Genomic DNA, 26135 nt, shown 5'->3' with positions numbered 1-26135 from the left:
GATATGTACAAGTAAAATGAATAAATAGGGTAATAAATCTGTACAAACATATATACATATATACAGGTGCTGTGGGGAAGGGAAGGAGGTAAGATGGGGGGGATGGGGAGGGAGAGGAAGGAGGGGGCTCAGTCTGGGAAGGCCTCCTGGAGGAGCTGAGCTCTCAGTAGGGCCTTGAAGGGAAAGGCCCTGCAGTCTGCCCCCGATCCCTCCTGCTGCAAGGAGGTGGGCAGCAGGCCCGGGGCATTGGGTACCTTCTCCTGTCTGCGGAAAGCATCTTGTCCTGGCCGGGGATGAAGCTGGGGATGGGGAGGGGGATGCCCTGGGGCAACTTGGCTCTCTCCTGGCAAGAGTGGTGAGGGGCACGGCCACCGCCTGGGCGCTCTCCTTGCCAACCTGGGCGAGTGTGGGCACCCAAAGGACCCACGCCCCCACCCCATTGTGACCCGGCCGGCCCCTATTTCCCACCCATTCCCTGCCCTGTGACGTGGGGACAGCCTCCCCCCTCCTCCACCCACCCACCTTAGAGGCAGCGTGGCTCAGTGGAAAGAGCCCGGCCTTTGGAGTCAATCCATCCATCAATCAATCAATCAATCGTATTTATTGAGCCCTTACTGTGTGCAGAGCACTGGACTAAGCGCTGTCAGAGGTCAGTCGTTCATTCATTCATCGTATTTATTGAGCGCTTACTGTGTGCTGAGCACTGGGCTAAGCGCTTGGGAAGGACAAATTGGCCACACACAAAGAGGGGCCCTACCCAACAGCGGGCTCACAGTCTAGAAGGGGGAGACCGACGACAAAACAAAACATATTAACAAAATAAAATCAATAGAATAAATATGCACAAATAAAATAAAATAAATAAATAAAATAAACAATAAAATGGAGTAATAAATGTGTACAAACATATATACATATCTACACGTGCTGTGGGGAGGGGAAGGAGGTATATATGTATATATGTTTGTACATATTTATTACTCTATTTATTTATTTTATTTGTACATATCTATTCTATTTATTTTATTTTGTTAGTATGTTTGGTTTTTGTTCTCTGTCTCCCCCTTTTAGACTGTTGGGTAGGGACTGTCTCTATATGTTACCAATTTGTACTTCCCAAGCGCTTAGTGCTCTGCACATAGTAAGTGCTCAATAAATACGATTGATGATGATGATGAGGTAAGGCAGGGGGTATGGGGAGGAGGGGGAGAAGAAGAGATCCCATCTCTGCCAACTGTCAGCTGTGGGACTTTGGGCAAGTCACCCAACTTCTCTGTGCCTCAGGTATGGGTTCGAATCCCTGCGTTTGGGCAGACTGAGCCCCTACCTTCCTCTCCCCCTCGTCCCCCCCATCTTACCTCCTTCCCTTCCCCACAGCACCTGTATATATGTATATATGTTTGTACAGATTTATTACTCTATTTATTTATCTTACTTGAACATATCTATTCTATTTATTTTATTGTGTTAGTATGTTTGGTTTTGTTCTCTGTCTCCCCCTTCTATCAGTCAATCAATCGTATTTATTGAGCGCTTACTGTGTGCAGAGCACTGGACTAAGCGCTTGGGAAGTACAAGTTGGCAACTTCTAAAGACAGTCCCTACCCAACCGTGGGCTCACAGTCTAAAAGGGGGAGACAGAGAACCAAACCAAACATACTAACAAAATAAAATAAATAGAATAGATGTGTACAAGTAAAATAAATAAATAAATAGAGTAATAAATATGTACAAACATATATACATCTATACAGGTGCTGTGGGGAAGGGAAGGAGGTAAGATGGGGGGATGGAGAGGGGGACAGACTGTCTCTATATGTTGCCAACTTGGACTTCCCAAGCGCTTAGTACAATGCTCTGCACACTGTAAGCGCTCAATAAATATGATTGATTGATTGATTCTCTGGGCCTCAGTCACCTCATCTGTCAAATGGGGATGAAGACTGTGAGCCCCCCGTGGGACAACCTGATCACCTTAGAACAGTGCCTTGCACATAGTAAGCGCTTAATAAATGCCATTATTATTCTTCTAGGCTGTGAGCCCACTGTTGGGTAGGGACCGTCTCTGTATGTTGCCAACTTGGACTTCCCAAGCGCTTAGTACAGTGCTCTGCACACAGTAAGCGCTCAATAGATACGATTGAATGGATAGAGGGCCCGTGGTTGCCATGGCAATGTAGCACTCCCCTCTCCCCCTGCATAATCGCCCCCCTCCATCCCTCCCCCTCCCCCTTCCCCACCTTACCTCCTTCCCCTCTCCCCCTGCATAATCGCCCCCCTCCATCCCTCCCCCTCCCCCTTCCCCACCTTACCTCCTTCCCCTCCCCACAGCACCTGTATATATGTATATATGTTTGTACATATTTATTCTATTTATTTTATCTTGTTAATATGTTTTGTTGTCTGTCTCCCCCTTCTATTCATTCATTCAATCGTATTTATGGAGCGCTTACTGTGTGCAGAGCACTGTACTAAGCGCTTGGGAAGTACAAGTTCCCAAGTTCCCAGTCTTCTAGCCTGTGAGCCCACTATTGGGCAGGGACCGTCTCTGTAGGTTGCCAACTTGGACTTCCCAAGCGCTTAGTACAGTGCTGTGCACACAGGAAGCGCTCAATAAATTTCTAGACTGTGAGCCCACTGGTGGGTAGGGACCGTCTCTGTATGTTGCCAACTTGGACTTCCCAAGCGCTTAGTACAGTGCTTTGCACACAGTAAGCGCTCAATAAATACGATTGATTGATTGATTAAGCGCTCAATAAATACGATTGAATGAATGAATGAATGAATAAATACAATTGAATGAATGAATGAATCCCATCCCTCCCCTGCCTCCGGGCAGACAGGGGCGAAACAATTATGGTATTTAATAATTATGGTATTTGTTAAGCGCTTACTATGTGCCATGCACTGTTCTAAGCGCTGGGGTAATAATAACAATAATAATAATGGCATTTATTACACGCTTACTATGTGCAAAGCACTGTTCTAAGCGCTGGGGAGGTTACAAGGTGATCAGGTTGTCCCACGGGGGCTCACAGTCTTAATCCCCATTTTCCAGATGAGGTCACTGAGGCCTAGAGAAGTTAAGTGACTTGCCCAAAGTCACACAGCTGACAATTGGCAGAGCCGGGATTCGAACCCATGACCTCTGACTCCAAAGCCCGGGCTCTTTCCCACTGAGCCACGCTGCTTCTCTATAATAATGATGGTATGAGATACAAGGGGATCAGGTTGTCCCACTCGGGGCTCACAGTAAGGGCTTACTATGTGCCCGGCACTGAAGCAGCGTGGCTCAGTGGAAAGAGCCCGGGCTTTGGAGTCAGAGGTCATGGGTTCGAATCCTGGCTCTGCCAATTAGCTGTGTGACTTTGGGCAAGTCTCTTAACTTCTCTGTGCCTCTGTTACCTCATCTGGAAAATGGGGATTAAGACTGTGGGCACCCTGTGGGACAACCTGATCACCTTGTAACCTCCCCAGCGCATAGAGATATAGTTGAGATATGCATAGAGATGGTAGTTGAGTCCAGGGGAGAAAATGAGTTCTCCAAGGGAGTGAGCGTAGATGGAGAATAGAAGGGGATCATCATCATCATCATCATCAATCGTATTTATTGAGCTCTTACTATGTGCAGAGCACTGGACTAAGTGCTTGGGAAGTACAAATTGGCAACATATAGAGACAGTCCCTACCCAACAGTGGGCTCACAGTCTAAAAGGGGGAGACAGAGAACAAAACCAAACATACTAACAAAATAAAATAAATAGAATAGATATGTACAAGTAAAATAATAAATAAATAGAGTAATAAATATGTACAAACATATATACATATATACAGGTATATATACATATATACAGGTGCTGTATATAGGCCTCCAGGAGGCCTTCCCAGACTGAGCCCTTTCCTTCCTCTCCCCCTCTTCCCCCTCTCCATCCCCCCATCCTACCTCCTTCCCTTCCCCACAGCACCTGTATATATGTATATATGGTTGTACATATTTATTACTCTATTTATTTTTTTATTTTACTTGTACATATCTATCCTGTTTATTTTATTTTGTTGGTATGTTTGGTTTTGTTCTCTGTCTCCCCCTTTTAGACTGTGAGCCCACTGTTGGGCAGGGACTGTCTCTATGTGTTGCCAATTCGTACTTCCCAAGCGCTTAGTACAGTGCTCTGCACATAGTAAGCGCTCAATAAATACGATTGATGATGATGATGCTGTGGGGAAGGGAAGGAGCAGAACTGAGCCTTGAGGGCTCGGTCAGAGGGTGGGAGGCAGAGGAGGAGCCAGAAAAAGAAACTGGGAAGAAGCAGACAGAGAGGTAGAAGGAGAACCAGGAGAGGACAGGGACAGGAAGCCAAGGTTGGATAAAGTTTCAAGGAGATGAGGTGGCTGGCAGCGGCGAAGGCACGCGCTTAGTACAGTGCTCTCTGCACACAGTAAGTGCTCAATCATCATCATCATCATCAATCGTATTTATTGAGCGCTTACTGTGTGCAGAGCACTGGACTAAGCGCTTGGGAAGGACAAATTGGCAACATATAGAGACAGTCCCTACCCAACAGTGGGCTCACAGTCTCAATAAATACGAATGAATGAATGAATGAGAGGTCAAGGAGGATTAGGAGGGAGTAGAGGCCCTCGGATTTGGTGAGAAGATCATTTACTATTCTATTTATTTTGTTAATGATGTGCATTTAGTTGTTGCCAACTTGTACTTCCCAAGCGCTTAGTCCAGTGCTCTGCACACAGTAAGCGCTCAATAAATACGATTGATTGATTGATTGATTGATCTCCCCCTCGTCCCCCTCTCCATCCCCCCATCTTACCTCCTTCCCTTCCCCATAGCACCTGTATATATGTTTGTACATATTTATTACTCCATTTATTTATTTATTTATTTTACTTGTACACATCTATTCTATTTATTTTATTTTGTTAGTATGTTTGGTTTTGTTCTCTGTCTCCCCCTTTTAGACTGTGAGCCCACTGTCGAGTAGGGCCCGTCTCTATATGTTGCCAATATGTACTTCCCAAGCGCTTAGTCCAGTGCTCTGCACATAGTAAGCGCTCAATAAATACGATTGATTGATTGATTGGTGTCCCAATCTGGCGCAGGCGCGCTGCGGGCAACCCAGAGGAGGGGTGCTGGTGTTCCAATCCGGCGCATGCGCGCTGCAGGCAACCCAAGGGAGGGGTCCTGGTGTCCCAATCTAGCGCAGGCGCGCTGCGGGCTGCCCCGAGGAGGGGGGCGCTGGTGTCCCAATATGGCGCAGGCGCGCTGCAGGCAACGCAGGGGAGGGGTGCTGGCGTCCCAATACGGCGCATGCGCGCTGCAGGCAACCCAAGGGAGGGGTCCTGGTGTCCCAATCTGGCGCAGGCGCGCTGCGGGCAACCCAGAGGAGGGGTGCTGGTGTCCCAATCTGGCGCAAGCGCGCTGCGGGCCTCCCCGGGCGGGGGGGGCGGCTGGTGTCCCAATCTGGCGCAGGCGCGCTGCAGGCAACCCAGAGGAGAGGTGCTGGTGTCCCAATCTGGCGCAAGCGCGCTGCGGGCAACCCTGGGGAGGGGTGCTGGTGTCCCAATAGGGCGCATGCGCGCTGCAGGCAACCCAAGGGAGGGGTCACGGTGTCGCAATCTGGCGCAGGCGCACTGCGGGCAACCCAGATGAGAGGTGCTGGTGTCCCAATATGGCGCATGCGCGCTGCAGGCAACCCAAGGGAAGGGTCCTGTTGTCCCAATCTGGCGCAGGCGCGCTGCAGGCAACCCAGAGGAGAGGTGCTGGTGTCCCAATCTGGCGCAAGCGCGCTGCAGACCTCCCCAAGGGAGGGGTCCTGGTGTCCCAATCTGGCGCATGCGTGCTGCAGGCAACCCAAGGGAGGGGTCCGGGGTGGGGGGGGGGGTCCCAATCTGGCGCAGGCGCGCTGCGGGCAACCCAGAGGAGAGGTGCTGGTGTCCCAATCTGGCGCAGGCGTTTTGCAGTCTGTTTTGCAGGCTCCTCCTCCCCCTCCCCCTCCCATCCTCTTACGGTGGGGGTTCCCCAAGGTTCAGTGCTTGGTCCCTATACACTCACTCCCTTGGTGACCTCATTCGCTCCCACGGCTTCAACTATCATCTCTACGCTGATGACACCCAGATCTACATCTCTGCCCCTGCTCTCTCCCCCTCCCTCCAGGCTCGCATCTCCTCCTGCCTTCAGGACATCTCCATCTGGATGTCCACCCGCCACCTAAAGCTCAACATGTCGAAGACTGAGCTCCTTGTCTTCCCTCCCAAACCTTGTCCTCTCCCTGACTTTCCCATCTCTGTTGACGGCACTACCATCCTTCCCGTCTCACAAGCCCGCAACCTTGGTGTCATCCTCGACTCTGCTCTCTCATTCACCCCTCACATCCAAGCCGTCACCAAAACCTGCCGGTCTCAGCTCCGCAACATTGCCAAGATCCGCCCTTTCCTCTCCATCCAAACCGCTACCCTGCTCATTCAAGCTCTCATCCTATCCCGTCTGGACTACTGCACTAGCCTTCTCTCTGATCTCCCATCCTCGTGTCTCTCTCCACTTCAGTCCATACTTCATGCTGCTGCCCGGATTATCTTTGTCCAGAAACGCTCTGGGCATATTACTCCCCTCCTCAAAAACCTCCAATGGCTACCGATCAATCTGCGCATCAGGCAGAAACTCCTCACCCTGGGCTTCAAGGCTGTCCATCACCTCGCCCCCTCCTACCTCACCTCCCTTCTCTCCTTCTACTGCCCAGCCCGCACCCTCCGCTCCTCCACCGCTAATCTCCTCACTGTACCTCGCTCTCGCCTGTCCCGCCATCGACCCCCGGCCCACGTCATCCCCCGGGCCTGGAATGCCCCCAATCCCTCTGCCCATCCGCCAAGCTAGCTCTCTTCCTCCCTTCAAGGCCCTGCTAAGAGCTCACCTCCTCCAGGAGGCCTTCCCAGACTGAGCCCCTTCTTTCCTCTCCCCCTCGTCCCCCTCTCCATCCCCCCGTCTTACCTCCTTCCCTTCCCCACAGCACCTGTATATATGTATATATGGTTGTACATATTTATTACTCTATTTATTTATTTATTTATTTATTTTACTTGTACATTTCTATCCTACTTATTTTATTTTGTTGGTATGTTTGGTTCTGTTCTCTGTCTCCCCCTTTTAGACTGTGAGCCCACTGTTGGGTAGGGACTGTCTCTATGTGATGCCAATTTGTACTTCCCAAGCGCTTAGTACAGTGCTCTGCACATAGTAAGCGCTCAATAAATACGATTGATTGATTGATTGATTGATTGCGGGCCTCCCCGAGATGGGGGGCGCTGGTGTCCCAATCTGGCGCAGGCGCGCGTCGGGCAGCCCTGAGGAGGAGCGGTGAGGGCGCTCTCTGGGTCCGGCGCGCGGCGGGCAGCCCGGGGGCGGGGGTCCTTCCTGGCTTCCGGTCGGCGGGGTCCTTCCGGGGCGCGCGGCGCGGGCGGGAGGGAAGGAGGATGCTGCGGGCGGGCGTGGAGCGTGTGGTGAGGGGGCTGAGGCGGGGGCCGACCGCCATCGCCGCCGTCCCGGAGCGGGGCCTACAACGCTCCCCGACCCTGGTAAGCGCTCAATAAATACGACTGATTGAAGGGCCTCCCTTCAAGGCCCTACTGAGCGCTCACCTCCTCCAGGAGGCCTTCCCAGACTGAGCCCCCTCCTTCCTCTCCCTCTCCATCCCCCCCATCTTACCTCCTTCCCTTCCCCACAGCACCTGTATAGATGTATATACATTTGTACATATTTATTACTCTGTTTATTTTACTTGTACCTATCTATCCTATTTATTTTATTTTGTTACTACGTTTGGTTTTGTTCTCTGTCTCCCCTTTTAGACAGTGGGCCCACTGTTGGGTAGGGACTGTCTCTAGATGTTGCCAATTTGGACTTCCCAAGCTCTTAGTCCAGTGCTCTGCACATAGTAAGCGCTCAATAAATACGATTGATGATGATGATGATTTATTTTATTTTGCTAGTATGTTTGGTTTTGTTCTCTGCCTCCCCCTTTTAGACTGTGAGCCCACTGTTGGGTAGGGACTGTCTCTAGATGTTGCCAATTTGGACTTCCCAAGCGCTTAGTCCAGTGCTCTGCACATAGTAAGCGCTCAATAAATACGATTGATGATGATGATGATTTATTTTATTTTGTTAGTATGTTTGGTTTTGTTCTCTGCCTCCCCCTTTTAGACTGTGGGCCCACTGTTGGGTAGGGACTGTCTCTAGATGTTGCCAATTTGGACTTCCCAAGCGCTTAGTCCAGTGCTCTGCACATAGTAATCGCTCAATAAATACGATTGATGATGATGATGATTTATTTTATTTTGTTAGTATGTTTGGTTTTGTTCTCTGCCTCCCCCTTTTAGACTGTGGGCCCACTGTTGGGTAGGGGACTGTCTCTAGATGTTGCCAATTTGGACTTCCCAAGCGCTTAGTCCAGTGCTCTGCACATAGTAAGCGCTCAATAAATACGATTGATGATGATGATGATTTATTTTATTTTGTTAGTATGTTTGGTTTTGTTCTCTGCCTCCCCCTTTTAGACTGTGAGCCCACTGTTGGGTAGGGACTGTCTCTAGATGTTGCCAATTTCCCAAGCGCTTAGTACAGTGCTCTGCACATCGTAAGCGCTCAATAAATACGATTGATGATGATGATGAGCCACAATGTTTGTACCCATCCCAGCGCTTAGTATAGTGCCTGGTTCGTCGTAAGCGCTTAAGGAATACCATAATAATAATATTATTATACTATATGATTATAATAATTGCTGTTGTTGTTCTTCTCCCCGTGGCACAGGGCACGGTGGTGGTGGAGCGTTGGTGGCAGGTCCCGCTGGCGGCCGAGGGCCGGAAGCCGCACCTGAAGCGGCGGCATCGGATCTACCGGCTGGTGGAAGGCGTCCCCACCCACCCGCCCGCGGGCGAGATGGAGCTCATCCTCACCCGGTCCGTGGAAGGTGAGCCAGGGCCGGGGCGAGGGCCCAGTGGTCATCCCGGGCCATGATGGTCATGGCGGTATTTGTTAAGCGCTTACTCCGTGCCAAGCACTCTTCCAGTCGCTGGGGTAGTTGCAAGGTAATCGGGTTGGCCCACGAGGGGCTCACAGTCTTAATCCCCATTTGACAGATGAGGCACAGAGAAGTGGCTTGCCCAAAGTCACACAGCAGACAAGTGGCGGAGGCGGGATTAGAACCCACAACCTCTGACTCCCAAGCCCGGGCTCTTGCCACCGAGCCACGCTGCCCTCCGGGGATGGGCGCCCCATCGTCCCCGCCTTGCTGCTTTATCTCACAGTTAGATGGTGTCTCACTTCTGTCTCTTGCTGCGCACTTGATGATAATAATAATAACGGTGGCTTTTGTTAAGCGCTTACTGTGTGCCAAGCACTGTTCTAAGCACTGGGGGGGGATACAAGGAAATCAGGTTGTTCCCCATGGGGTTCACAGTCTTAATCCCAATTTTACAGACGAGGCAACTGAGGTCCAGAGAAGTGAAGTGACTTGCCCAAAGCCACCCAGCTGACAGTTGGCAGAGCCAGGATTAGAACCCATGACCTCGGACTCCCAAACCCATGCTCTTTCCACGGAGCCACGCTGCTTCCAAATACCAACATTATAGAGAAGCAGAAGCCCCGCCAGTTGTCAGCTGTGTGACTTTGGGCAAGTCACTTCACCTCTCTATGCCTCAGTTCCCTCGTCTGTAAAATGGGGATTAAAACTGTGAGCCCCCCGTGGGATGACCTGATCATCTTGTAACCTCCCCCAGCACTTAGGACAGTGCTTTCCCCATAGTAAGTTCTTAATAAATGCCATTATTATTATTATTATTATTTACTATGTGCCAAGCACTGTGCTGAGTGCTGGGGTAGATACAAGGTAATCAGGTTGTCCCACGAGGGGCTCACAGTCTTAATCCCCATTTGACAGTGATGTCACTGAGGCACAGAGAAGCGGCTTGCCCGAGGTCACACGGCCGACAAGCGGCGGAGCCGGGATTAGAACCCGTGACCTCTGACTCCCAAGCCCGTGTTGACGTAGGCGTGGGCTAACGTGGCCCAGCGGAAAGCGCCCAGGCCTGGGAGTGGGGACCCGGGTTCTCATCCCCGCCTGTCGCTTCACTTCTGTCTGCTTCGGTCCAACCTGATCAGATCATATCTCCACAGCGCTTAGGACAGTGCTCGACTCGTCGTAAGCGCTGAACGAGTACCATCATTTTCCTCATGTCCAAACCGGGGGTTCGATACCTGTTCTTCCTCCTACTTAGACCGCGAGCCCCATTTGGGATGGGACGATGCCAGTTGGGATCCCAACCCCGATGGGGTTGTGTCTACCCCGGCGCTTAGTACGACGCTCGGCACAGGGTGAGCACCCACCGGACAATGAATGGCACCTCTGTCTCCTTCCCCCAGAGCTGGGCGTCCGGGGTGACACGGTCTTTGTGAAGAAGTCCCTGGGGCGCAATCATTTGCTTCCCCAGGGCCTGGCTGTGTACCCCTCCCCTGAGAACAAGCGCATCTTTGAGGAGGAGAACCGGGTGAGCGGGCGCCGGAGGAGGCAGAGTGGGGGGTGGGTGTTACCCCTTCCCCATTCCCACGTCTCTTCATCCGTCCCCCTACAGCTGCGGCAGGAGGGGAAACTGGAGAAGATCCAGACCAAAGTGGGCGAGTTGGTGAGTGGGTGAGGGGCCCCGCGGTCGGTGGGTGTGGGGGGTCCGGGGGGGGTCCGAGGCTGCTGCCCGATGGCCCATCCTCCATCCCCACGGCGCTCCCGGCGGGACGCAGGGACACCCAGAGAGGTTTCGAATGGTTTTCTTGAGCGGGGTGGGTGGGGGGAGCAGACGGTCTCACGCCCCCCCCACCATGCCCCTACAGACGGTGAAATTTCTGAAGAGCGCCCGCCTCGAGGTGGGCATGAAGAACAACGTGGTGTGGGAGCTGAGTCCCGAGATCGTCTGCCGCCAATTCTTCAAGAACGTGAGCTCCGGGGGGTGCGGAGGGGTCCCGGGGAGGGGCGCGGGTGGGGTCCCCCCCCACGACCACCGACTCGGCCCCCTCGCAGCTCGGCGTGGTGGTGGCGCCGCACACGCTTCGCCTTCCAGAGGAGAAGATCACGCGCTGGGGCGAGTACTGGTGCGAAGTGACGGTCAGTACCCCGGGTAGCCGCGGGGCGAGGCTGGGGAGGGGGACGGCCGGGGACCCCCTCCCACGTGTCTCGGTGCCGTCCGGCCCGCAGGTGAATGGCCTCGACACCGTCCGGGTGCCCATGTCCGTGGTGAACTTTGAGCGGCCCAAGACCAAGAGGCGCAAGCAGTGGCTGGCCCGGCAGCAGGCCCTGCTGGAGGGCCCGGCCTCTCCGTCCCCCTCCCCTCCTGCGCCCGCCCAGCCCAGCCCCCAATAAACGGCGCTCTGTCCCCACCGGGGAGGGGACGTCGGTCTTCCGGGCCGGGACGCTGTCGTGTCCCCTACTGGGCCCGTCCCTCTCTCAGGGCCAGCTGGGCCTGCAGCCGCCCGGGGAGCTCGGGGTCCGTGAAGTAGTCTGTGACCGGTGGTGGGGTGACAGAGGGGACACATTAAGATCAGGGCACGCACACACATCCACCCACCCGCCCGGGCAGGACAGAACCCAGGTACCGGGACTTCCCAGATGCCGTCATGGCATGGGGGGCACACCCGCAGCCCCTCACCCCCTCACCTGCGGCAAACTCCGGGACGTTTTCTGGCCTCTTCAGCAGGATGGCCCTGGATGGGGAGGGGAAAGGAAAGGAATGGGATCAGTCCCTATGCGTGTGTCCGTGTGTACACATGCGTGTGCTGCTACTCAGGGCGGGTGGGCGGCCCGCGGCAGCAGGAGGGAGTGCAGTCGGATACAAGGCAGGACTTTCGGACCGGCAGAACCACTAGCTCTGGAGGCCTCACGGCGTCTGGGCACCCCAGAGGACAGGTCAGTTGTCCGTCCTCCCTAAGCTAGGTAGTTTCTTGCCCGCAAGCTGGCAAAGAATGGAACCAAATAACCTCTGTCGGACTGGCACAGTAAAAGCTTGGTTCTCTGGTCTCTCCTTCTCACTCTGTTTCAGTTGGGGGTGGGGGGGGTTGTTTGGTTTTGGCATTTATTGTATGGTATATATGGTATTTATTGAGATGCAGCGTCAGAGCTGGGATTAGAACCTATGACCTGTCTCCCAGGCCCGTGCTTTATCAACTACGCCTTGCTGTTTTTCAGTGCTCGGTTCTTAATGTCTCAAACGAAACTCTTCATCATCCATCCCCAGACCATTCCTCTAGTGGATTCCTTTTCCTTCCCCATTGAGCGGGTCCTCTTCCCCCCGCTGGCATCAAAGCCCCTTGCCAATTCTCTCCTTACATCTGGGCTCTCTCCAGTCTGTGAGATGTTCTACACAGTAGGTATTCAGTAAATAGCCGTGAACCCTTTCCCCAAGTAGATTAAGTTCCCCTCCCCTGGGCTGATCTGGGTTTCTGCCCCTCCCTGGGCCCCGTGGCTCAAGTCCGTCGCCCCGGGCTCTCTGGCTGGCGTCACCCCCACTGTGGAGGGTGGGTGAGGACGCCGGGCCGAGGGCTTCTGCCTGACTTTGAGATCTACGGATCAGGTCCACAGGAGGTCTGGCGTCAAGACCTGCTCGCCCCCAGCGAGGGTCTGCCATGAGAAGCAGCATGGCTCAGTGGGAAGAACGCGAGCTTGGGAGTCACAGGTCGTGGGTTCTAATCCCAGCTCTGCCACTTGTCAGCTGGGTGACTTTGGGCAAGTCACTTCTCTGGGCCTCAGTCACCTCATCTGTAAAATGGGGATTAAGACTGTGAGCCCCATGTGGGGCAACCTGATTACCTTGCATCTCCCTGGCGCTTAGAACAGTGCTTGGCACATAGTAAGCGCTTAACAAATGCCATCATTACTATGCTTACAAGGGGGCAGAACACAGGGGTCACCCCTGGGCCGGCCACCAGGGGGCGGTGAATGGGGTGGCCACCAGGGATCTGTGAGCGGCTGTCACTCCTGAGCCGGCCACCAGGGGGCAGAGGTCGCCGCTGGGCCAGCCACCAGGGGGTGAAGGACGGCGGTTGCCCCTGGGCCGGCCAGCAGGGGGCGGTGGTCGGCGGTCGCCACTGGGCCGGCCAGCAGGGGGCGGCAGCCGGACGCCACCTGGGTGCAGTGAACGGCTGGGCCACCAGGACAGGATGGACGGCGGTCGCCCCTGGGCCGGCCACAAGGGAGCAGGGGATGGGGTGGCCACCGGGAAGCAGTGAACGGCGGTTGCCCCTGGGCCAGTCACCGGAGGAGGGTGGTCGCCTTTGGGCCGGCCACAAGGGGGAGGGGGTGGCCACTGGGGAGCAGTGAATGGCTGTCGCCCCTGGGCCGGACACCGGGGGGCGGTGGATGGCTGTCGCCCCTGGGCCAGACACCAGGGGAGGGAGGACGGTGGTCGTCCTTGGGCCGGCCACAAGGGGGTGGGGGATGGGGTGGCCACCAGGGAACGGTGGATGGCTGTCGCCCCTGGGCCGGCCAGCAGGGGGCGGTGGACGGCGGTCGCTCCTGAGCCGGCCTGCAGGGGGCGGCGGTGTGTGGTCGCAGCTGGTCTGGCCAGCAGGGGGCGGCAGCCGGAAGCCACCGGGGAGCAGTGAACAGCTGTTGCCAGGGGACAGAGGGCGGCTGTCGACCCTGGGCCGGCCACTGGGGGGCAGAGGATGGTGGTCGCCCCTGGGCCGGCCACCAGGGGGCGGTGAACGGCTGTCTCCCCTGGGCCGGCCACCAGGGGGCAGAGGACGGCGGTCGCCCTTGGGCCGGCCACTAGTGGGCGGAGGATGGTGGTCGCCCTTGGGCCGGCCACCAGGGGGCGGAGGATGGTGGTTGCCCCTGGGCCGGTCACCAGGGGGCGGTGAACGGCTGTCGCCCCTGGGCCGGCCACCAGGGGGCAGAGGACGGCGGTCGCCCTTGGGGTGGCCACAGGGAAGCTGTGAACGGCTGTCGCTCTTGGACCGGCCATTAGGGGGCGGAGGATGGTGGTCGCCCTTGGGCCGGCCACCAGGGGGCAGTGCATGGGGTGGCCACCGGGGAGCAGTGAACGGCTGTCGCCCCTGGGCCGGCCAGCAGGGGGCGGTGGACGGCTGCCGCCGCTGGGGCCGGCCACTAAGGGGGCGGAGGATGGTGGTCGCCCCTGGGCCGGCCACCAGGGGGCAGTAAACGGCTGTCGCCCCTGGGCCGGCCACCAGGGGGCAGAGGACGGGCCTTGGGGTGGCCACCGGGGAGCAGTGAACGGCTGTCGCCCCTGGGCCGGCCATTAGGGGGCGGAGGATGGTGGTCGCCCTTGGGCCGGCCACCAGGGGGCGGTGGATGGGGTGGCCACCGGGAAGCAGCGAACGGCTGTCGCCCTTGGGCCGGCCACTAGGGGGCGGAGGATGGTGGTCGCCCTTGGGCCGGCCACCAGGGGGCAGTGCATGGGGTGGCCACCGGGGAGCAGTGAACGGCTGTCGCCCCTGGGCCGGCCAGCAGGGGGCGGTGGACGGCTGCCGCCGCTGGGCCGGCCACTAAGGGGGCGGAGGATGGTGGTCGCCCCTGGGCCGGCCACCAGGGGGCAGTGGACGGCTGTCGCCCCTGGGCCGGCCACCAGGGGGCGGAGGATGGTGGTCGCCCCTGGGCCGGCCACCGGGGAGCAGTGAACGGCTGTCGCCCCTGGACCGGCCACCAGGGGGCGGTGGACGGCTGCCGCCCCTGGGCCGGCCACCAGGGGGCGGAGGATGGTGGTCGCCCTCGGACCGGCCACCAGGGGGCGGTCGTCTCTCACCTGAGGAAGCCGCCGATGAGCAGCGCCACGTCCCGGTGAGTCCGTAGGTAGCGCTCGTTGGCGATCCGTGTGCTGATCTAATAATTAATAATAATAATGGCATTTGTTAAGCGCTTACTATGTGCAAAGCACTGTTCTAAGCGCTGGGGGCGATCCAAGGTGATCAAGTTGCCCCACGTGGGGCTCACAGTCTTCATCCCCATTTTACAGATGAGGGAACTGAGGCTCAGAAGTTAAGTGGCTTGCCCAAGGTCACACAGCAGACACGTGGTGGAGCGGGATTCGAACCCACGACCTCTGACTCCAAAGCCAGCGGAGCGGGGGTCGCGCTCATTCAGTCATTCAATCGTATTTATTCATTCACTCAATCGTATTCATTCATTCAATCGTATTTATTGAGCACTTAATGTGTGCAGAGCACTCTACTAAGCGCTTGGGAAGTCCAAGTTGGCAACGTATAGAGACGGCCCCTACCCAACAGTGGGCTCACAGTCGAGAAGGGGGAGACAGACAACAAAACAAAACATGTGGACAGGTTGAGCGCTTACTGTGTGCAGAGCACTGTACTAAGCGCTTGGGAAGTGCAAATTGGCAACATCTAGAGACGGTCCCTACACAACAGCGGGTCACCTCTCCAAGTACGAATTGGACCCTGCCCCAGGGAAGGGGAATATGCTGGGGGAGGGGGACCCCCAAACCATCATCCCTTCGATGGAGGGACACTGGGGTGAGGGGGTCACCCTCACTAAGCGCTTGGGAAGTACAAGCTGGCAACATATGGAGACAGTCCCTACCCAACAGTAGGCTCACAGTCTAAAAGGGGGAGACAGAGAACAAAACCAAACATACTAACAAAATAAAATAAATAGAATAGATATGTACAAGTAAAATAAATAAAAATAGAGTAACAAATCTGTACAAACATATATACATATATACAGGTGCTGTGGGGAAGAGGAGGAGGTAAGATGGTGGGGTGGAGAGGGGGAGAGGAAGGAAGGGGCTCAGTCTGGGAAGGCCTCCACCACTTTTCAGCTGTGTGTCTTTGGGCAAGTCACTTAACTTCTCTGGGCCTCATCTGTAAAATGGGGATGAAGACTGTGAGCCCCCCCCCGTGGGGCAACCTGATCACCTTGCTAACCTCCCCAGGGCTTAGAGCAGTGCTTGGCACGTAGTAAGCGCTTAATAAATGCTATCATTATTGGGAGGTCCAGGCCTAGGCCTCTTTGTGTTGGGGTGGGGGGGCGGGGGACGGCCCCCCTCGGTCTCTGGAGGGCTCAGACCCCATCGGGGGGGTACGGGGCCGGGGGGGGCTGGTTCCCACCTTGAAGTTCCTCAGCTCCTGTTGCTGCTCCGCGCTCAGAGCCCCCGGATCCGACCCCAACACTGGGGCCGTCGCCATCTTCTCGCCGTCGCCCGGGGCAACGGTCGCGCAGCGACGGCCCCGCCCTCAGAACCCCGTCTCCTCCATCCCTCCCTCCCTCTCTCCATCACTGCCTTCCACCCGCCTCCTCAGGCCCGCCCCCATTCATTCATTCATTCAATCAATCAATCAATCAATCGTGTTTATCGAGCGCTTACTGCGTGCAGAGCACCGGACTAAGCGCTTGGGAAGTCCAAGTGGGCAACATCTAGAGACGGTCCCTACCCAACAGCGGGCTCACAGTCTAGAAGGGGGAGACAGACGACAAAACAAAACATATTAATAAAATAAGTAGAATAAATATGTACAAGTAAAATAAATACATTCATTCATTCATTCAATCGTATTTATTGAGCGCTTACTGTGTGCAGAGCACCGGACGAAGTGCTTGGGAAGTCCAACTTGGCAACATCTAGAGACAGTCCCTACCCAACAGCGGGCTCACAGTCTAGAAGGGGGAGGCAGGCGACAAAACAAAACGTATTAACAGAATAAAATAGAATAAATATGTACAAGTAAAATAAATAAATAAATAGTAATAAATACGTACAAACATATATACATACATACAGGTGCTGTGGGGAAGGGAAGGAGGTAAGGCGTGGGGGTGGAAAGGGGGAGGAGGGGGAGGGGGAGGAGGAGGCTTTGAGCGCTTACTGTGTGCAGAGCACTGTACTAAGCGCTTGGGAAATACAAGTTGGCAGTACAAGTTGGCTAAGTGCTTAGAACAGTGCTTTGCACATAGTAAGCGCTTAATAAATGCCATTATTATTATTATTATTAACATATAGAGACGGTCCCTACCCAACAACGGGCTCACAGTCTAGAAGGGGAAAACTTACAATGATGGCATTTATTAAGCGCTTACTATGTTCAAAGCACTGTTCTAAACTATGGGGAGGTTACAAGATGATCAGGTTGTCCCACGGTTGGGGGTGGGGTGGGGGCTTACAGTCTTAATCCCCATTTTCCAGATGAGGGAACTGAGGCCCAGAGCAGTGAAGTGAATGGCCCAAAGTCACCCAGCTGACAATTGGCGGAGCTGGGATTTGAACCCATGACCCCTGACTCCAAAACCCGGGCTCTTTTCCACTGAGCCACGTTACTTCGTCTCCACAGCCCCGCCCCTGTGGCAAGAGCCCGCGCTTGGGAGTCAGAGGTCGCTGGTTCGAATCCCGCTCCAACACTTGTCTGCTGTGTGACCTTGGGCAAGTCACTTCACTTCTCTGGGCCTCAGTTCCCTCATCTGTCAAATGCGGATGAAGACTGTGAACCTCCATGTGGGACAACCTGATGACCTTGTATCTCCCCCAGCGCTTAGAACAGTGCTTGGCACATAGTAAGCGCTTAACAAATACCACCATTATTGTTATTATTATTCTCCCCGCCCCCGATCGTTTAGCCACGCCCACAAACTTCATTCATTCATTCAACCGTATTTATTGAGCGCTTACTGTGTGCAGAGCACTGTACTAAGCGCTTGGGAAGTAAAAGTCGGCAATATATATAGACGGTCCTTACCCAACAACGGGGTCACAGTCTAGAAGGAGGAGAAGACAGACAACAAAACAAAACATGTAGACAGGTATCAAAAGTTAGAATAAATAGAATTGTACCTATATGCACATCATTAATAAAACAAGAGTAGTAAATATGTACAAGTAGAATAAATAGAGTAATACATATGTACAAATATATACAAGTGCTAGCTTACAGTGCTGTCTAGAAGGGGGAGGCAGACAACAAAACAAAACATGTAGACAGGTGTCAAAAGTTAGAATAAATAGAATTATAGCTATATGCACATCATTAATAAGAGTAGTAAATATGTACAAGTAGAATAAATAGAGTAATACATATGTACAAATATATACAAGTGCTAGCTTACAGTGCTGTCTAGAAGGGGGAGGCGGACAACAAAACAAAACATGTAGATAGGTGTCAAAAGTTAGAATAAATAGAATTGTACCTATATGCACATCATTAATAAAACAGAGTAGTAAATCTGTACAAGTAGAATAAATAGAGTAATACATATGTACAAATATATACAAGTGCTATCTTACAGTGCTGTCTAGAAGGGGGAGGCAGACAACAAAACAAAACATGTAGACAGGTGTCAAAAGTTAGAATAAATAGAATTGTACCTATATGCACATCATTAATAAAGCAGAGTAGTAAATATGTACAAGTAGAATAAATAGAGTAATAAATATGTACAAATATATACAAGTGCTAGCTTACAGTGCTGTCTAGAAGGGGGAGACAGACAACAAAACAAAACATGTAGACAGGTGTCAAGAGTTAGAATAAATAGAATTGTAGCTATATGCACATCATTAACAAAATAGAGTAGTAAATATGTACAAGTTTAATAAATAGAGTAATACATATGTACAAATATATACAAGTGCTAGCTTACAGTGCTGTCTAGAAGGGGGAGAGAGACAACAAAATAAAACATGTAGACAGGTGTCAAAAGTTAGAATAAATAGAATTGTAGCTATATGCACATCATTAATAAAGCAGAGTAGTAAATCTGTACAAGTAGAATAAATATGTACAAATATATACAAGTGCTATCTTAAAGTGCTGTCATAAGAGGTGGTCTACAATTAATGACTGCAGGGCCAAACCCTAAAACAGAACCCTCCGGAAAAAGCAGGAGGAGATCACACTTAAAATGGCAAGGCCATTAGGATTTACAATGGTCCCAGGAGCAGCGTGGCACAGTGGATAGAGCACGGGCCCGGGATTCAGAAGGATCTGGGTTCTAATCCCGGCTGTGCCATTTATGATAATGATAGCATTTATTAAGCGCTTACTACGTGCCAAGCACTGTTCTAAGCCCCGGGGAGGTTAGCAAGGTGGTCAGGGGGGTCTCACAGTCTTCATCCCCATTTTACAGATGAGGCCCAGAGAAGTTAAGTGACTTGCCCAAAGACACACAGCTGAAAAGTGGTGGAGGCCTTCCCAGACTGAGCCCCTTCCTTCCTCTCCCCCTCGGCCCCCTCTGCATCCCCCCCATCTTACCTCCTTCCCTTCCCCACAGCACCTGGATATACGTTTGTACATATTTATTACTCTATTTATTTATTTTACTTGTACATAGCTATCCTATTTATTTTATTTTGTTAGTATGTTTGGTTTTGTTCTCCGTCTCCCCCTTTTAGACTGTGAGCCCACTGTCGGGTAGGGACTGTCTCTATACGTTGCCAATTTGGACTTCCCAAGCGCTTAGTCCAGTGCTCTGCACATAGTAAGCGCTCAATAAATACGATTGATGGTGGTGATGACAAGGATCGTGTCCAACCCGATTCGCTTGTCTGCACCTCAGAGCTCAGTACAGTGCCTGGCATACAGTAAGCGCTTAACAAATCCCTCAATCCCATGAAGTCAGCTCATGGACGACTGCTTTCCCGGGGCGGTCCGTTGCCCACCCGTCTCACTTCGCCCCGCCCTGCCACGGCCATAAACCTCGTAATCATAATAACGATGACGGTATAATAATAATAATGATGGCATTTATTAAGCGCTTCCTATGTGCAAAGCACTGTTCTAAGCGCTGGGGAGGTGACATCATCATCATCGATCGTATTTATTGAGCGCTTACTGTGTGCAGAGCACTGTACTAAGCGCTTGGGAAGTACAAATTGGCAACATATAGGGACAGTCCCTATCCAACAGTGGGCTCACAGTCTAAAAATAATAATAATGACGGCATTTATTAAGCGCTTACTATCCCAGCTTCGCCACTTGCCAGCTCTGTGGCTTTGGGCCAGTGACTTAACTTCTCTGTTCCTCAGTTACCTCATCTGTAAAATGGGGATTAAGACGGTGAGCCCCCCGTGGGACAACCTGATCACCTTGTGACCTCCCCAGCGCTTAGAACAGTGCTTTGCACATAGTAAGCGCTTATTAATAAATGCCATCATCATCAAGACTGAACTCCTTGTCTTCCCTCCCTCTCCCTGGCTTTCTCATCACTGTTGACGGCACTACCATCCTTCCCGTCTCCCAAGCCCGCAACCTTGGTGTCATCCTCGACTCCGCTCTCTCGTTCACCCCTCACATCCAAGCCGTCCCCAAAACCTGCCGGTCTCACCTCCGCAACATCGCCAAGATCCGCCCTTTCCTCTCCATCCAAACCGCTACCCTGCTCGTTCAAGCTCTCATCCTATCCCGTCTGGATTACTGTATCAGCCTTCTCTCTGATCTCCCATCCTCGTGTCTCTCCCCACTTCAATCCATACTTCATGCTGCTGCCCGGATTATCTTTGTCCAGAAACGCTCTGGGCATGTTACTCCCCTCCTCAATAATCTCCAGTGGCTACCAATCAATCTGCGCATCAGGCAGAAACTCCTCACCCTGGGCTTCAAGGCTGTCCATCACCTCACCCCCCTCCTACCTCACCTCCCTTCTCTCCTTCTCCAGCCCAGCCCACACCCTCCACTCCTCTGTCGCTAATCTCCTCACTATTCCTCGTTCTCGCCTGTCCCGCCATCGACCCCCGGCCCACGTCCTCCCCCTGGCCTGGAATGCCCTCCCTTCCCACATCCAGCTCTCTTCCTCTCTTCAAGGCCCTACTGAGAGCTCACCTCCTCCAGGAGGCCTTCCCACACTGAGCCCCCTCCTTCCTCTTTCCCTCCCCCCCGCCTTACCTCCTTCCCCTCCCCACAGCACCTGTATATATGTTTGTACGTATTTATTACTCTATTTTATTTGTACATATTTATTCTATTTATTTTATTTTGTTAATACGTTTTGTTTTGTACTCTGTCTCCCCCTTCTAGACTGTGAGCCCACTGTTGGGTAGGTACCATCTCTATATGTTGCCAACTTGGACTTCCCAAGCGCTTAGTGCAGTGCTCTGCACACAGTAAGCGCTCAATAAATATGATTGAATGAATAAATCCCCCAGACCAGGCATCAGCTGTCAATCACAGGGATTCCTGGGCCAATCGGGAGACAGACCGGGAAAAGCCATCCACTTCTTCCTTCCCCAAATTCCCTCCCCCAAGGCTGCTTTCTGAGCTAGTCAAATCCTTAATAACAGATTAGCTGCCTGCCCTGCCCCTTCTTTCCTCCTTCTGCTCCTCCTCCAGGAAGTCTTCCCAGGCCTGGACCCCAGCCTGACACTTCTCCCCCTTCTTCCCCTATCCCAGATGATCCGGTTTAGCAGCTCCTTAAATACGAAGATCCGATTAGGGGGAGAGTGGGAAAGAGGGGGGTAGGTGGGTGGTCCACAGGCGGGAGGGGAAAGTATCTGGGAGGGGGGTGGGGGCACTCTCACTTTTTCTTCTCATCCCCATCCCGTTCCTCCCACCAGCCCAGCCTGCACCCCCCCCATCTCCTCCCCTTACCCCCTCCCCCACCTCCACCTGCCATCCATCTCTGACGGGAATCAAAATCTCCTCGTACCCCACCTGGATAATAAATAATAATAATGATGACATTTATTAAGTGCTTACTATATACAAAGCACTGTTCCAAGCCCTGGGGAGGTTACAAGGTGATCGGGTTGCCCCACGGGGGGCTAACAGTCTTAATCCCCCTTTTACAAATGAGGTAACTGAGGCCCAGGGAAGTGAAGTGACTTGCCCAAAGTCACACAGCTGACGCTTGGCGGAGCCGGGATTTGAACCCATGACCTCTGACTCCCAAGCCCGGGCTCTTTCCACTGAGCCACGCTGCAGGGGTCTGCATGAGGCGGGGCAGGGGACAGGACTCATCTAGAGGGGATTTGGGGAAGTGGGGGGTTGTCTGGACTAGGCCTTCGTTTGGGGAAAATTGGGGGAATCCCTGGGAAAGAAGATAAATGGAAATTTGGGGTACGTTTCTTCCCACAGTGAGTCTGCCCGCCGTCTTCATCAATTCACCCTAACCCTCCTGCTCCCCTCTCCCGTACCCTAAATCTCTCCCACCTCCATCCCACCCCTCCTCAATCCCTCCCCTGCCTGACCCCCGTCCTCCCTCGTCCGTCGACCCTCCCCCTTCCCAGCTCATCCCCTTCTTCCCCCTCCCTCTCCCCCACACCGGCCTCTACCTCTCTTCCTCCAAGGCCCCCCTTCCCCGGCCATCCTATCCCTCCGATTCCTCCCTTCTCCTCATCTCCCCATCCCTGTCCCCTCCCTTTCCCCAATCCACCCTATCCCTCCGATTCCTCCCTTCTCCTCATCTCCCCATCCCTGTCCCCTCCCTTTCCCCAATCCACGCCCCTCCCCTTCCCCCTACCCACCGCCCCTTCTCTCCCTCCTTCTCTTCTCCAGGGGTCTCCTCCACCTCCTCCTTCTCTTCTTCCTCCTCCTCCCTCTCTTCTTCCTCCTCCTCCTCCTGCTCCTCCTCCTCCTCTTCCTATCCTTTCTGCCCTTCCTCCCCCCTCGCACGCCTTCCTATTCCACTAAGCAGCGTGGCTTAGTGGAAAATGCCCGGGTTTGAGAGTCAGAGGCCATGGGTTCTCACCCCGGCTCCACCACTTGTCTGTTGTTTGGCCTTGGGCAAGCCACCAAACTTCTCTGGGCCTCAGTTACCTCATCTGTAAAATGGGGATTTGGACTGTAAGCCCCACCTGGGACAACCTGATTACCTTGTATCTACCCCAGCTCTTAGAACAGTGCTTTGCACAGAGTAAACGCTTAACAAATGTCATTATTATTCCTCCTGCTCCTCCTCTTCCTCCTGCTTCTCCTCTTCCTCCTCCTCTTCCTGCTTCTCCTCTTTTCTCCTCCCCTTCCTGCTTCTCCTCTTCCTCCTCCTCCTCTTCCTTCTCCTGCATCCCCTCCCCTTGCTTCTCCTCCAGCACCACCTCCTCTTCCTCCTCCTCTTCTTCCTCCTGCTTCTCTTCCACCTCCTCTTCCTCCTCCTCCTCTCCCTCCTCCTCTTCCTCCTCCTGCTTGTCCTGCACCTCCTCTCCTTCCTCTTCCTCCTCCTGCTTCTCCTCTACTTCCTCCTCCTCCTCCACCTCTTCTTCCTCCTCCTCCTGCTTCTCCTCCTCCTCCTCTTCTTCCTCCTCCTCCTGCTTCTCCTTTCTCCCCCTCTTCCTCCTTCTCTTTCTCCTTCTCCTTCTCCTCCACCTCTTCTTCCTCCTCCTCCTGCTTCTCCTCCACCTCCTCTTCTTCCTCCTCCTCCAGCTTTTCCTCTTTCTCCTCTCTTCTTCCTCCTGCTTCTCCTCTACTTCCTCCTCTTCCTCCTCCTCCGCCTTCTCTTCCTCCTCCTGCTTCTCCTCCTCTATCCCCTCCCCTTGCTTCTCCTCCAGCACCACCTCCTCTTCCTCCTCCTCTTCTTCCTCCTGCTTCTCCTCCACCTCCTCTTCCTCCTCTAGCTTCTCCTCTACTTCCTCTTCCTCTTCTTCCTTCTCCTCTTCTTCCTCCTCCTCCTGCTTCTCCTTTTCCTCCCCCTCTTCCTCCTCCTCCTGCTTCTCCTTTTCCTCCCCGTCTTCCTCCTCCTCCTGCTTCTCCTCCACTTCCTCTTCTTCCTCCTCCTCCTGCTTCTCCTCTTTCTCCTCTCTTCCTCCTCCTGCTCTTCCTCCTCCTGCTTCTCCTCCTCCTCCTCTTCTTCCTCCTCCTCCTGCTTCTCCTTTTCCTCCCCCTCTTCCTCCTCCTCCTGCTTCTCCTTTTCCTCCCCGTCTTCCTCCTCCTCCTGCTTCTCCTCCACTTCCTCTTCTTCCTCCTCCTCCTGCTTCTCCTCTTTCTCCTCTCTTCCTCCTCCTGCTCTTCCTCCTCCTGCTTCTCCTCCTCCTCCTCTTCTTCCTCCTCCTCCTGCTTCTCCTTTCTCCCCCTCTTCCTCCTTCTCTTTCTCCTTCTCCTTCTCCTCCACCTCTTCTTCCTCCTCCTCCTGCTTCTCCTCCACCTCCTCTTCTTCCTCCTCCTCCAGCTTTTCCTCTTTCTCCTCTCTTCTTCCTCCTGCTTCTCCTCTACTTCCTCCTCTTCCTCCTCCTCCGCCTTCTCTTCCTCCTCCTGCTTCTCCTCCTCTATCCCCTCCCCTTGCTTCTCCTCCAGCACCACCTCCTCTTCCTCCTCCTCTTCTTCCTCCTGCTTCTCCTCCACTTCTTCTTCCTCCTGCTTCTCCTCCACCTCCTCTTCCTCCTCTAGCTTCTCCTCTACTTCCTCCTCCTCTTCCTCCTCTTCCTTCTCCCCCTCTTCCTCCTCCTCCTACTTCTCCTTTTCCTCCCCCTCTTCCTCCTCCTCCTGCTTCTCCTCCACTTCCTCTTCTTCCTCCTCCTCCTGCTTCTCCTCCACTTCCTCTTCTTCCTCCTCCTCCAGCTTCTCCTCTTTCTCCTCTCTTCCTCCTCCTGCTTCTCCTCTACTTCCTCCTCTTCCTCCTCCTCCTCCTCTTCCTCTTCCTGCTTCTCCTCTTTCTCCCCCGCGTCCTCCTCCTCTTCCTCCTCCTCCTGCTTCTCCTCCACTTCCTCTTCTTCCTCCTCCTCCTGCTTCTCCTCTTTCTCCTCTCTTCCTCCTCCTGCTTCTCCTCTACTTCCTCCTCCTTCTCTTCCTCTTCCTGCTTCTCCTCTTCCTCCCCCTCTTCCTCCTCCTCCTGCTTCTCCTCCACTTTCTCTTCCTCCTCCTCCTCTTCCTCTTCCTGCTTCTCCTCTTTCTCCCCCTCTTCCTCCTCCTCTTCCTGCTCCTGCTTCTCCTCCTCTTCGTCTTCCTCCAGCTTCTCCTCTTTCTCCTCTCTTCCTCCTCCTGCTTCTCCTCTACTTCCTCCTCTTCCTCCTCCTCCTTCTCTTCCTCCTCCTGCTTCTCCTGCTTCTCCTCCTCCTCTATCCCCTCCCCTTGCTTCTCCTCCAGCACCACCTCCTCTTCCTCCTCCTCTTCTTCCTCCTGCTTCTCCTCCACCTCTTCTTCCTCCTGCTTCTCCTCCACCTCCTCTTCCTCCTCCTGCTTCTCCTCTACTTCCTCCTCCTCTTCCTCCTCCTCTTCCTCCTCCTCCTCCTGCTTCTCCTCTTTATCCCCCTCTTCTTCCTCCTCCTCCTGCTTCTCCTCCACTTCCTCTTCTTCCTCCTCCTCCAGCTTCTCCTCTTTCTCCTCTCTTCCTCCTCCTGCTTCTCCTCTACTTCCTCCTCTTCCTCCTCCTCCTCCTTCTCTTCCTCCTCCTGCTTCTCCTGCTTCTCCTCCTCCTCCTCCTCCTGCATCCCCTCCTCTCGCTTCTCCTCCAGCACCACCTCCTCTTCCTCCTCCTCTTCTTCCTCCACCTCCTCTTCCTCCTCCTCCTCCTCTTCTTCCTCCTCCTCCAGCTTCTCCTCTTTCTCCTCTCTTCCTCCTCCTGCTTCTCCTCTACTTCCTCCTCTTTCCTCCTCCTCCTCTTTCCTCCTCCTCCTCCTCCTCCAGGGGCAGGGGGCAACAGCACCGGGGACAGCTCCAGCCTCCCCCTCCCGCCCCCCGCAACAATAGGCCTCCTTCGTTTAGGGCTCGTCTAAAAATTCCCCGGCCGAGGCCGGACACCCCGGGCACGAGCGCGAAGGAGAAAGCGCGTGCTTGGGGGGGTCGAAGGTCGGGGGGCGAGCAGCCGGCCCTGAAGAGAGGGGTGGGGGTGGGGGGGGGCGGGGCAAGGCAGCCCTCCACGCTGCGCCCCTCTCCAGGGTTGGCAATTTTCATTCGGCCCCCGGGGCTGACATCACCGCTGCCATGGGGGCGGGGGGAAGAGGAGGAGGAGGAGGAGGAGGAGGAGGAAGGAGGGGGTGGGCGGGGGGCGTTTTTGTTGAGGCTCGAGGGTCCGGGGAGCGCAGCTCGGGAGAGGCCGGCCCGCCCCAGGAGCCCCAGGAGCCCCCACCGCCCCCCTGCCCCCTGCCCAGGCCCGAGAGGGGGGCGGACGAGGAGCAGCAGGAGGAGGAGGAGGAGGAGGAGGAGGAGCAGGAGGAGCAGGAGGAGCAGGAGCAGGAGCAGGAGGAGCAGG

General features: G+C 54.3%; 2 protein-coding genes across 2 annotated transcripts; one reads left to right on the top strand and one right to left on the bottom strand.

Moving 5' to 3' along the window:
• The first annotated feature begins 7488 nt into the window (after positions 1 to 7488).
• On the top strand, positions 7489 to 12077 carry MRPL9 (mitochondrial ribosomal protein L9). Its single transcript, XM_038769064.1, has 7 exons — positions 7489 to 7590; positions 8825 to 8984; positions 10436 to 10560; positions 10645 to 10695; positions 10898 to 10999; positions 11085 to 11168; positions 11259 to 12077. Exons 1-7 carry the CDS (start codon positions 7489 to 7491, stop codon positions 11421 to 11423), a joined length of 789 nt encoding a protein of 262 aa, XP_038624992.1. The 3' UTR covers positions 11424 to 12077.
• RIIAD1 (regulatory subunit of type II PKA R-subunit domain containing 1) lies at positions 10819 to 16251 on the bottom strand. Its single transcript, XM_038769063.1, has 4 exons — positions 16145 to 16251; positions 14821 to 14897; positions 11718 to 11764; positions 10819 to 11561 (listed from the first exon to the last, which is right to left on the bottom strand). The coding sequence occupies exons 1-4, from the start codon at positions 16220 to 16222 to the stop codon at positions 11488 to 11490; spliced, it is 276 nt and encodes a 91-aa protein (XP_038624991.1). The 5' UTR covers positions 16223 to 16251; the 3' UTR covers positions 10819 to 11487.
• Positions 16252 to 26135: the final 9884 nt, after the last annotated feature.

This window comes from Tachyglossus aculeatus, chromosome Y4 (assembly GCF_015852505.1).
Source record: "Tachyglossus aculeatus isolate mTacAcu1 chromosome Y4, mTacAcu1.pri, whole genome shotgun sequence".
Taxonomy (NCBI): Eukaryota; Metazoa; Chordata; class Mammalia; order Monotremata; family Tachyglossidae; genus Tachyglossus; species Tachyglossus aculeatus.
The sequence above is the reverse complement of the archived record's forward strand: the minus strand, read 5'-3'. Positions and strand labels throughout refer to the sequence as shown.